This window comes from Diabrotica virgifera, chromosome 5, assembly GCF_917563875.1.
Source record: "Diabrotica virgifera virgifera chromosome 5, PGI_DIABVI_V3a".
Classification (NCBI taxonomy): domain Eukaryota; kingdom Metazoa; phylum Arthropoda; class Insecta; order Coleoptera; family Chrysomelidae; genus Diabrotica; species Diabrotica virgifera.
In genome coordinates, this window is record NC_065447.1 from 125,497,511 (window position 1) to 125,511,479 (window position 13,969).

Consider the following 13,969-nt stretch of genomic DNA (forward strand, 5'->3'; position numbering starts at 1 on the left):
CATGTGATTGACAAAGATCATATCATGGATTTTGACAACATAAAAATTTTGTGCAATGAAGGTAATAAATTCAAAAGGACTTTTTTGGAAATGGTATCTATTAGTAGAAGTGATCATAGTTTAAATAAAAGATCAGAAATTCAAATTTAAGCAAAATTTATAATTACATCATTTCCTTATAATTTTAAATAATATTCAGAGCACCATAAATATTTCACTTTTTTCACATCCTTATTACATTTCTTTTGTACTTCTGTAAACTACTAAAATATTTTTTTCTCTACTTATTTATTTCTTCTTTCTTTTTTTTAACAAATCATCACGTTATAATATATTTAAATAAATTACTTTTAGCTACTTGTCGATGTAGGCTGATTTTTTCACTGACATTGACTTTTTGTATTAAATTTTTTTCCAATTTACCGATCATACAAATTCAAAATTCATTTCAAAATTTAATCTTTTGGCCATTAATTTATATTATGCAGTCTGGGAAGAATTCATTTTATGGATATTAATAGTTTTCCTCTTATTTATATGTATTAATGTTAGCAAGTTTTAATAACCAATCTAGATTTATCTGGTGAGTTATATTTTTACATGATCTTTGTTTCCACTTTATCAGTTACTTTTTAGCTCTTGAAAATGAATGTAAACACATTCGAAAGCTCGAGTAATAAAAAATAGTATTCTAACAGCCCCTTTTTATTGACTCCAACCCACCGAAACTCAAAAGTGTTTTATATATATATATATATACTATAATATATATATATATTATATATTATATATATATATATATATATATATATATATTGATACATGTATCCATGTGACTTCCAAAGTAGATTCTCGTAATACGTTGTTACTTCATATATACCGTTATGACTTCCGATTTCGGAAGTCACAACGTTTTGCCTATATTTTTACGAATTTGGCTACTAGATGGTATCAGAAGGCTTATATTAAAAATTTCGCTGGAAGTCATATCGTATCTAACATCATAAGATCAGATTTTAGTTCGACGGTATATCACCAGCGCTAGTGTCGCTCCCGTGCTACTGTACAGGTTATGTACACAACGCGTAGCGTCTTCCGTATACCACACCGCTCGGTGTGACTTCCGTTTTTTGGCAACCCTGTGTAACGGTTTCCAGACATTTATCTGTGGTAGATTCGCGGTCCTAATCGTACTTAGTGTTTTGTGTGCCTTTTATTTTTAAACATGAATAATAGCAGATCTGTTTTACTTTTAAAGTTAGCCTTAAATGAAGGTACAATAAGTGATTATATATCTCTATAATTATATATTTTCTGTACTTATTTTAATCTATAATATTTACTTACCTATTTACTTATATAATTCATTTTTCTCGTGTTTTTGTTTACTTCCTTTTTTACAATGAACTTCTAATTTAATCTACACTCACCGGCACGAAAACGGGCACCCCAAAAAAATGGGTAATTTTTGATGTCTCGTATCTCCCAAACCTTTGGTCCGATTTAAGTAATTTTTTTAATATGTTATAGCCTTATTATTTAACAATATAACTATGATAACATTGTTGATAGACAGGTAAATTTTCATTGTATACCGGGTGTACCAATCAAACTGGGTTTTTTTTTCTCAATTTTCACAACACCCTGTGGAATATTCTAGCCTTTATAAAATATTTAAATTAAAGCCTAACTATAGCTCCAGGTTTTGTTAACATTCTGTTTTTTTATTCATTCGCTTACGTTGGATAATAAAAAAGTTAAGGACTTTAACAACTAGCCATGTTCTTTATCGATACAGGTGTTTCTAAATATAAGTGCGACAAACTTTAAGGGGTAATTTCTGCATGAAAAAATAATGACCGTTTGGCAAAATAATTTTATATTTGCAAGCATTTGCAGACATAGCTTTATCAAGTAAACGATCATTATTTTTTCATGCAGAATTACCCCTTAAAGTTTGTCGCACTTATTTAGAAACACCATGTATTGATAAAGAACATGTTTAGTTGTTAAAATCCCTAACTTTTTTATTATCCAACATAAGCGAATGAATAACAAACAGAACATTAAGAAAACCTGGGGCTATAGTTGGGTTTTAATTTCAATATTGTATAAAGACTAAAATATTCCACAGAGTGTTGTGAAAATTGAAAAAAAAACAGTTTGATTGGTACGCCCAGTATACAATGATAATTTACCTGTCTAGAAACAATATTATTACAGCGATATAGTTAAAGAATAAGGCTATAACATCAGTGGCGTAGCTAGCCCCACGGGGGCCCCATATCAAAGTTTGTCGCGGGGCCCTTTTCCCCCGCGACAAAAGAAGCAAAAACGCTTGTATAGAATCGAATAGAAATATGCTTTATTGCCACTGAAAATTTTACAATTTTATGGACAAAGCTTACAAAAAGTCGGAAAAAAAACAAAAACAAATACAGTTTACCGAAATTACATAAATCGTCAATATTAGTACAAAATAAAAGATAATGAAATAAAACAAAACACACAAAACACCCAAATATAGATAATAATAATAAACCTAATAAATTTTAATTAACCAAAGTCGAAAAATAGATTTGAATTGTGGAGACTCATTGTTTGAAAACAGATTCAGCTTTTTCAATCCAAGGATGAATGGGCATTGCAAATGAGCTTAAACAAAGAAGCTCTGTTGTTATGGTATAACGGCGAGCGACAGGCAAATACACTTCTTCAAGAAATTAACGTATGTACCACCTAAAAATTGGTCATTTTTGATGTCTCGAATTTCCTGAACCTGTTGTATGATTTAAGTGATTTTTTAATATGTTATAGCCTTATTCTTTAACAATGTCATTGTAATAATATTGTTGCTAGACAGATGCGTTGTCATTATGTACAGTGTGTACCAATCAAACTGTGATTTTTTCTCTCAAAGTTCGCGTTACCCTGTGGAATATTGTAGCATTTGTAAAATGCTGAAATTAAAACCCGACTACATAATTATAGTCTAGTACTAGTAAAATAAAATTACACTACATGTAAATCAAAATGTAAATTCGTACAGGTTGGAACAAATTTTTTATCAAAGTTTAGGTGAGTACAAAAGATATTTTCAAGAAAGTATCCAAATCATATAAGAGGATCATTGTTTAAATAATTAAAAAAGGGTCATTTTTGCACCATATTTACTTTTTTAACTGCTGAGTTAATTCACGTTTTAATGAAGGTGTTTAGAATATTTTTCTGCAAAGCTGAAGGGTAAGTCTTTCACCTAAGACGTACTAAATTCAATTTGACTCCCTATTTATTTAAATAATTGTATATAAAACTTTAAAAACAAATTTGCAAAAAAATAGTATTTGCGATTTAAATAAGCACTATAAAATATTTTGTTTTATAGAAGAAGTTGCGCTATTTTCCAGTATTAAGCAAAAAAATTGGTCGAAAAATATTTAATAATTTATGAGATATTGAATTTGTTTATTAAATGTCACTATATTTTCAATTGCAAAAACGCGGTTGTTGCCAAAAGAATTTAAACCTGCAAAAGATCTCATTATTTTTATTTTTATGTATGTTTTCAATAAATGTATTGATAAATTCAAATTTTAATTAAACTCTTCTCTAAAATGGCATTTAAAAATTGTTCTAATTTGTTTATTACTTCTTTTTTAAATAACGTCGCTGGGGTTAAAAAATTCAATATCTCATAAATTGTAACATGAACTTCTCGTATAAAAGAAAATATTTTATGGTGCATATTTTATTTGTGTTTTAAATTTTGAATATAATTATTTAAATAAACAGGGGTCAAATTTAATTTAGTAAATCTTAAGTGAAAGCTTTATTCTTCAACTTTGTAGAAAAAAAATCGTATAGACCTTCATAAAAGCGTGAATTACTGCAGAGAAGTGAAAAAAGTAAATATTGTGCAAAAATGAAACCTTTTTAATTATTTAAACAGTGATCCCGTTGAAGAATACAAAAGATATTTTCAAGAAAGTATCCAAATCATATTATAATTTGGATACTTTCTTGAAAATATCTTTTGTATTTCCACAGGCTGTCCACAATATGTCTGCAACGAATTCTGCAATTCTTTGGTCACGTGGTTCGTAGAGGTGACGACAGTTTGGAGAGATTAATTGTTTCTGGAAACGTTCCGGGGAGAAGATCAAGAGGACGATCACCAACAAGATGGTCCGACCAAATAAAGAATTCAGCTGGAAACTCATTCTGCGAAGCTCTTAGAGCGGCTGAAGATAGACACCAATGGAGAAACATTGTTAGGAATATTGGGGAAATTACGATCCCTCAGTAATGGGGAAACGACAAGAGAGCGAGAGAGAAACTTTGATAAAAATTTAGTTCTAACCTAAATTTAGTACGGAATTACCTTTTGATTTTTTTTATTTTATTAAGCTATTATAGCCAACATTCTGTTGTTTTATTCATTCGCTTTTGGTTCATTCATTCTTATGTTGGATAATAAAAAAGTTAGGTACTTTAACAACTAGCCTTGTTTTTCGTCAATACAGAGTGTTTTTAAATAAGTATGGCAAACTCTATGGGGTAATTCTGCATGAAAAAATAATGACAGTTTGCGTTTGTTTTATTAACCTGCTAGTGTGCAAATGCTTCGTCTCCGACATAGGATTATTACAATTTTTCTTACAATCTGACGATTTATTTATTGTCAATTTAATATTCATCATTGGCGCGCATACGATTAATATGACCCATGTGTACGCCAATGGTAAACATGAAATTCTGTTAAGACCCACCAAATTTCATTTGCATATATCAACCGGTTTTAGAGTAATAAGTAAATCGTCAGTTTGTAAGAAAAATATCAACACCCCCTATCTCCGACATACGTTTATAAAGCAAACTGTCATTATTTTTTCATGCAGAATTAAATTAGCCTTTAAAGTTTGCCATACTTATTTAAAAACACCCTGTATCGATGAAAAATAAGGCTAGTTGTTAAAGTATCACCTAACTTTTTTACTATCCAACATAAGCGAATGAATCGAAAAACAGAATGTTAAGAACACATGAGGCTATAGTTGGGTTTTAATTTCAGTACATATTTTATAAATGCAAGAATATTCCACAGGGTGTGGTGAACTTTGAGAAAAAATTACTTTTTGATTGGTACACCCAGTATACAATGACAATTTACCTGTTTAGCAACAATATTATTACAACGATATTATTCAAAAATACGACTATAACATTTAAAAAAATCACTTAAATCGGAAAACAGGTTTGGGAAATATGAGACATAAAAAATGACCCATTTTTAAGGTGGTAGGATAATTTCTTGGAGAAATGTAGATATACATAAATACAATTATAAATAAAGAACAGATTATACGAACATACATAATATACCGGAACAATACATACTGTCTCAAATATTCAAAGATATAGCGATTACAAAAATTGCAATTCGGCATTCTTCAATATATTTTATACAATAACTCACACACAGCCAACGGAATTGACAATGAGAGGTACCTTGAAAACAATAAAGCTCTGTTCTTATGGGGCAGAGAATAGATAATAGATAGATATGATTTACATAGGTATGTGTATATTATACACATTTAAAGAATCCACTACACCAAAATGTTGATATCCAAACAACATACACTGTTTCAAAGCGTTTTAATAGTGAAATAATTGTAGAATATTTAGTTAAATCTTTGTAAATGGAATTTTGTTTCGATATGCCGCGATGGGGCCCTTAAATGTCGGGGGCCCCGTATAATTGATACGGCTGATACGGCGGTAGCTACGCCCCTGTATAACATATTAAAGAAATACTTAAATCGGAGAATAGGTTTAGGAGATACGAGCCATCAAAAATGACCCATTTTTTGGGGTGCCCGTTTTTCGTACCGGTGAATGTATCTATTAAATAATCTAAATTATTTTTAAAAATTTTATTAAAAGCTTAAATACAAGAAATGTAGGTAAATGTTCTCATTTAACGAAATTTCCGAAAATTGTGTATTTTTTGACTCAAGTAGGCTGAAAAATCGATTTTATAGTTATTGTTATTTCGAAAGTAATAAAACGTGTAAAAATTACAAAAAAATTGAATGTACAATTACAATTGAATGGAATTAAATACACGATAAAATGAATCAAGAGCGATAAAAAGTTTAAAGTAATAAATTCTAGTAATAATATAAAATACAGTAAACTCTCTCTTAAGGGGGTAGGCGCAAAATCTCTGTCCAATGATATTTAAATACATTTATTTTTTTCGAATCCTGAGAAAACTAATAAATATTTTTTAAAACATACACCCAGAATGAAAGATAACATTATTACGGGGGACCGAAAGTCCCTTAGAATAAAAAAAAGTTTCTTTTGAATGAAATATTCGAAATTAAAAATCACACTAACTTTTCTCTTATTTTTTCATCCCATTATCTTTATTAAAATAAACATATATTAGGTATATAAGTTATTAAAATAAACATTATATAAGTTTTCAGGGACTTTCTGCCCTCGGTAATAATGTAAGCTTCCATTCTGCGTTTAAATTTTTCAAAAATACTTATTAGTTTTCTCAGAATTCGAAAAAAATTAATGCATTTAATTAGCATTGGACTAAGATTTTGCGCCTATCCCCAACGAGCACCTCCTCTATACGGACGGTATTTAAAACAAAATTCATTTGCCGATATGTTGAGCCTGTACTCTTCCGGACAATCCCTTAAAATGATGTGTACCTAAATGAAAAAAAAAAAATACATAGGTATTTTTTCCAAATATTTTAGAATACAAAACTAAAATATTTATATTTTATTATTTCAAATTAACACAGAGATGACAACGAGTGATATTTGGCAACTCTTTACCTTATCAGCAGTAGGTAATAAAAATCTGGTTCTCTTAGTGTGGGATCCGTCATTAAAATATTTTGTGTGTCGGTCATTAAAAGAAATGTGACACCATAACGCGTTGCTCTAATAATACTTTAACATTGATATTATGTTGTGACTAAAAATGTTAACGGAATGTCTGCTTGATTGAACATATCCAATAAAAATTATATTTTCGTTTAAAAATGTTTGGGATTGAAGGGAGACTTTGACTCTATGATAAAACAATAATTATACAAACAAAACAGTCAAAACAAACATAATTATCAAGATTTTTGCTGTAAACTCGTGGAGAAATACATTAAATTAATAGAGATCGGGAAATATGCACTTAAAAAACCTTAAATTATGCAAAAAACAGTTGAATTGAAATATGCACCAAAATATTATGCTTTTATGCATTTATAAAAAACGCAATAATTATTATTGGTGTATTGAAAGTAGGTATTCCAGGTTGTATCTTAGTCGATAGGAAAAATATTCTGATTCGTTTTTTACGATCTTACGGAGATAGTATAGTTCATTAACGGTTTTTGCTCCAAATTTTAAAGAACGGATTGACGTGAAATTTAGCTTACACATAGGACCCATGTAAAAGAAAAAAAGTGAAAAGAAAACTTTGCCCTGGGGGTTGAGTTTCTCCTCTAATCGGAGGTGAAAAATATACGTTCAAAATAAGTTCGGAAATGGATAAACACACTCAGTGCCGGCGCTAGGGTATAAGGTGCCCGCCTGCAAAACTAGCAAAGGCCCCCCCCCCCCCCACATACACACAGATACTCGTACAACCCCAGCCTCGGGGACATTATGTGGGTTCTAATGGAACAGTGAGACCCACATGTACGAAAATCAAACCGGTCACACTGCGTAACCTAGAGTTGTAACCTATCTGACCCCCAAGCTATACCACTATCCCCCTTCGCAGTATATAACGAATGAGGAGACTTTGTACTAATCGTTACGTTGGATGCCCTCGCATTCCCTTGCTAGGATGCCCTTGTTTACCTCGGTTTACTTTATATGGTTAAACCACCTGATTTTAGGGGTAGCTAGAAGAGCTTTTATCTCTATTAATGCTTGATTTTGGACTGTGTCCTAAAAATGTGTGTTCCGGGCACCGACTAAGTCGGTGTCCCGCTATCCGCAAATGTCCCCGGTAAATAAAGTTCCGTACAGATTTATTGAACCCATCATCTGACAAAACAACTTCACTTTAACTCTTTTAAGAAATTAGCTAAAAGAACTGAGATTGTCTTTTGTCATTTCTTCTTTTTCGGCTTTTCTGCTAATTTTTTTTTGAATGCATTTTTATTTACCTACATAAAAATAATAACTTTAAAACCTCAAGATTATGCTTCTGTAGTAATGTGAAAGTATATTTTAATAATAGTACTGAGTATTTAACAAATATAATTTTATATTAATTGAATAAGTACAACACTGGATTCTTTAACTGCAGATGAAGAGTATACAACTGACAAACTATTCTGTATTATAATCACATGAAACAATACTAAAATGTTTATTTTAAATACAAAACATTATGTTTTTATGGAATTAATCCTTAGCTCAATACTTAAATTAAGAGGTAAACTACATAATACTTAAATTAGACAAGCCGCAAGAAAGCAGTATCACAATCTTGTTTATTTTACTAGAAATGATTCACTTCCTCTCATAACTGCTGACTAAACTACAACTTGCAAGAAATTTGGAGAAAATAAACAAAGCATTCCCATTAAGAGCAAGGTTGTTTGGTTGAGATATAATATCTTTGGCCAATAAATTATATTACTACACGGAAAGAATTCTTTGCCGCATTGCATATTTTTGTATATTTTACATGTTGTGTGATAATCAAAATTAACAAACACAGATTAGGGTATTATGACGAATTTAAACCACATTTAAAAAATGAATTTTTTTATCTTAGTATTTTACATAACACCAGCAGAAACAAGCTCATTTTGGCGCCCCCCAAACAGGGGCACCCGCCTGCAGTGCATCCCTTGCAGGCCCGTTATCGCCGACCCTGAACACACTAATTCTAAGCAACTTCTGTTATATAGAATTTTTCACTAAGTTAATACTTTTTGAGTTATTGGCTAGTCGATATGTCAATTTTCCAACAAAAAACACTTTTATACGGTTTTTTGCCAATGACTCAAAAAGTAAGTAGGTATGTTATCGGGAAAAACATTAAAAATATAGCTTATAAAGTAACAAAATTGATGTACGTATAACTTTTTAGAATCAGTAGAAGCAAAGTTGTAGCTTTGTAGCTAATGTAAAACAGGAAACAGGTTCATATTCGTCAAATTTAAAAATGAATAATTTCACGTGAAATAACCAAAAAATGATAGCAACTAAAAAATGATACACTGTTCTGAAAAAACTTATTACAACTTTTTAAAGTTTAAAAAAAATCTTTTTTATGTTTTCTAAAAAAGTTTCTAGCGTTAAAATTAAGAAAGATACTTTCAAAATAAAGTAGGTCCTATTTTTCTTAAAAAACTCCGAAAATCACCCCTTAATTCGGGCTAAGTAAAGGGCTAATTTTTGAAAAAATTGGGTTTTAAAGTAAAATTGTTTAAATTTTGAAAGAGATGATTTTTTTTTTCAAAATGACATAAAATTTATTAGTGCTACCAAAAATTACAAAGTGTAAAAAATGTAGGTTTTGCTTTTCTGAATATTTAGGATTATGTTTTTTTCTTTGAGACAAATATTGGTTAAGATATGGCTGTTCAAAATTGGCATACACAGTTGGTTAGTGACTAGTTCAATCCCTTTCAATTATATACCATTCAAAAATAAGCACTTTGAACCAATGAAGCTTACAGATCATATTTATAAACAATACATACACGAGTAAATCAACTTGTGAAGTGGTGACGATAAATTTTATTTGCTAACTTCCTTAATTTAATGCTAAAAACTTTTTAACCTTTTTTTAAACACTACAAAAAAGTTGTAATGAGTGTTCCCCAAAAAGTGCTTTAGTTTTTGACACTTCACGTTGGAATATTCAATTTGAAATTTGACGTGTATGAACCTATTTGTCATTAGTTACAACTCTTCTTTTACTGGGTCTAGGGATCTCATACATAAGTACACCATTTTTTTATGGGCTGTATTTTTCTTAAGAATGTTTTTTTCGATAAAATACTTACTTTTTGAGTTAATTGCAAAAAAACCGTTAAAATGTGTTTTTTTTTTTTGTTGAAAAAAGAACAAAAAAGAACAATAGTTCCTTAGAATTAGTCAGTTAATCCATTTCCGGACTTATTTTAAACGTAATTTTTTCATCCCTAGACGAGGTGAAAGTCACCCCCATGGCAAAAGAAAACATCGGCACAATATCAATTTTCTTCTTTGATATGTTACCTATGTGTATGCCAAATTTCATGTCAATCTTAAGTCGTTTTTTAAAATTTATGGGTTTTGCAATATTTTACCGTCAGCGAACGGACTAATAGAAGAGGATCCGATATAAGGCCGATCTGCATCGATCTATTTAATGGATAACAATAATTATTGGATATGTAATTTAGTATGTTAACAATTATAAAGAACAAGGGGTGCATGATCTAATTTTCTTCTGACTATAATCAATTAATAATTAATAAATGACTTTTGTCTACTCTATGTCATATTATATATAAATTTTTAGTTTGTGAAAACTGTCATTATAGATAGCAGTGCTTTAAAGTAAGCATGAAGTAACAATGTATTTTAAATGGGATTTACTTTTTCTCACTGTTTTTGACACAATTTCATATAATCAAATATTCTTTCTTAACTTTCGCGTTTCATGGTGATGACATCTTCTTTTTCTTCAAGTGCCATCTCCGCGAAGGAGGTCGGCAATCATCATAGCTATTCGGACCTTGGAGACGGCTGCTCTGAAAAGTTCGTTTGATGTACATCCGTACCATTCTCTCAGGTTGCGCAACCACGATATTCTGCGTCTCCCTATGCTTCTTTTTCCTTGAATCTTTCCCTGCATAATGAGTTGGAGCAAGTTGTATCTCTCTCCACGTGTAATATGTCCGAGATATTCCAATTTTCTGGTTTTAATTGTATTTAAGACTTCCATTTCTTTATTCACCTTTCTCAGAACCTCTTTGTTTGTGACGTGTTCTGTCCATGATATTTTTAGAATTCTTCTATATACCCACATCTCGAATGATTCCAGTTTTTTCATTGATGCCGCATTCAAGGTCCAAGCTTCCATTCCGTAAAACAGAGTCGAGAAAACGTAGCACCTAGCCAACCTTATTCTTAGCTCTAACCTTAGACCTCTTGTGCAGAGCACAAGAGAGGTGATGACATAATGAGCAATAAATTACAAAAAAAAATTTGACAGTTTTGTGGTTTGAAAGAAATTAGAATTTTTATATGTCAAAGTTCTAAGAATTGTAGAATAGAAATGAATTCCAGTGACGAAGAGTTACAGTATTTTTATTTGTTTATCGTAGATAAAATATTGTATGAAATTGTGCGTGAAGTACTTTTTGCGAACTTCGCGATGTATAGCACTCGCTCCGTTTCATAAATAACTATTTTCATATATTAAAAAAAATGTTTCGACCCGGGTAGATATTATTCCAGATTTTCAGATTTGGGCACAGAGTTGGATTGTTGGGGCATATATGTAGAGCAGGTAGCGCAACAACTATAAACTCAATTTTACAATGGAGACCCGGAGTTAGAAGAAGACGCGGAGGAACTAGAATAAATGGTTACAGGAATTAAAGGAAGATTTATATAGGGCAGGAATTAGAGACTAGCAGAAAAACAAAAGAGGATAGAAAGAAATGGAGAAGCATAGTCAATAGTATCGAGTAGCAGATTGGGAAAAATCTGCTCCAAAAAGATGGATCTAGATAGCTTTTTAGCGGCTAATCCCCACCTGGAGGGTTTAGCCATTTAATTTTTGATTACATATTATTATTGGTACATCAAAAATTAAAAGAACGGTGCCTGTAATAAAATCTAAAATATTAAAATTTTCTATAAGTTCAAATTTATTTATTAACATTTTTGATATAATTTTCATAAATAAACGACTTACTATTAACACTTTTTTAATTAATTAAAATAAATCCATTTTACAGCAATAATAATATATTAGTATTTTTGTAAAATAAATATCAATCATATTATCATAAATAACACAGGTTTACAAAAAAAAAACTAAATTTCGGACAATTTGACGAAACCATATGACAAGGGGGTTTTTGGAGTGGCTGATCACAAATCCGGGGTCTGCTCACCTCTATCGCGTCAGGTAAAGGTAATTTCAAGGTCAAATTAAGATAAATCGACAGTCGCTCTGAAAAAGTATATTAGGGGGTTCTTGGGGTCGCTGAAGACGAATCCGGAGTCCGCTGACCTCTATCTCGTCTAGTTCAACGTCATTTTAAAGTCAATTCAACATAAATTGACACAATTGCTCTGAAAGTATAAGGAGTTTTGGGGTCGCTGATCATGAAAACTGCGGTCCGTTGAGCTCTACCACGTCATGTAAAGGTCATTTCAAGTTCAAATCAGGAGGAGTTAACAAAATTGATTTGACCTTGAAATGGCCTTTACCTGACGTGGTTGAGCTCAACGGGCCCCAGTTTTGTGATCAGGGACCCCAAAAACACCCTAATATACTTTTTCACAGCGATTGTGTTGATTTATCTTGATTTGACCTCGAAATGACCTTCAGCTAGACGTGATAGAGGTCAGCGGATCCTGGATTCGCTATAAGCGACCCCAAAAACCTCCTAATATACTTTTTCAGAGCGACTGTCGATTTATCTTGATTTGTCCTTGAAATAACCTTTACCTGACGTGATAGAGGTTAGCGAACCCCGGATTCGTAACCAGCGACCCCAAAAACCCCCCTAGTCATATGGTTTCGTCAAAATAGTCCGAAATGTATTTTTTTGTAAACCTGTATAATCAAAAGAATATCAATATTTTAATTTAAATAGACAACTTTAAAACACAGACACCTGTATTCACAGTAAAAGTTTCAAAAGATCACACATTACGCTCAAAATAGGAGGTAAATCTAGCAGACGAGTCGTTGTGACTTCCAAAATATGACAATACCGCTGGAAGTGACAACGCGCCTTGAACTACCCTATATATGGAAGCCATAACGTATGCTGTACGCTTCGGTATATACGTATATATATACAAAATTTATTTTGGTAAATCCTTTCCCCTCAATAGGTAGACCCATTTTATAAGCCCCCCTTTTACCAAATACACAATTTTTAAAAAATAATTCCTAGTAGAAAAGGTGGAAGTCGGACAGCCTCTTCTGTATACCGGAAGTCACAACTTAACGTGCATCAATATATATATATATATATATATATATATATATATATATATATATATATATATATATATATATATATATATATATATATATATATATATATGTATAAAATGAATAATTTTGGGGAATGCAGTCAATGTGTTTTGGGCTGATTAGAAGTGAAACACTTTGAACTTTTGTCGAGCTTTCGGACAATTTATTTCCTTTATCAAGACAATCTAAAAATACAAATGTTTAAATTTAGATGAAAACTAGAAAAATAAAAAACTTCCTGCCCGTGGTTTACAAAATAACTAACATACTTATAAAAAACATAAAAATTCCTTCTAAAAAATATAAATTGTAAACGTAAATTAATTTTGAAATATGTCAAAAGGACATTAATCAAATGTAGTTAGACTACTTTAATAACTCGATAGATTGGGAAAGAAGTTAGTTAACAGTGTATAAAATAATGATATAAAGATGTAAGCAAATTTGAAGTTATAATTATTAATATATATATATATATATATATATATATATATATATATATAACGATAGAACATGTCAGTAAAGATATTATATAAAAAATACTTTGAGTGTTTTTTATTATTTACCTTCATACTCTTGTTCAAGAGCAGCCAAATCCTCATCGGTACCTCCCTCAAGTTTGATAACAACAGTATCTAGTAATTTAAGTAATTTATTGGTTTCCGCACAATCCACCTTAACACATTCTATTTTGCCAGCATTTAAA

At 30.8% G+C, this 13,969-nt stretch overlaps 1 protein-coding gene across 1 annotated transcript in view; it reads right to left on the minus strand.

Annotated features, from left to right (window-relative positions):
- Positions 1–13,969, minus strand: part of LOC114341913 (serrate RNA effector molecule homolog) — a gene marked incomplete in the record, with an annotated part of 379,087 nt that overhangs the window by 128,081 nt on the left and 237,037 nt on the right. The window contains 1 exon segment of the mRNA XM_050652039.1: positions 13,825–13,969. Within this exon segment, the coding sequence (XP_050507996.1) occupies positions 13,825–13,969 (145 nt within the window).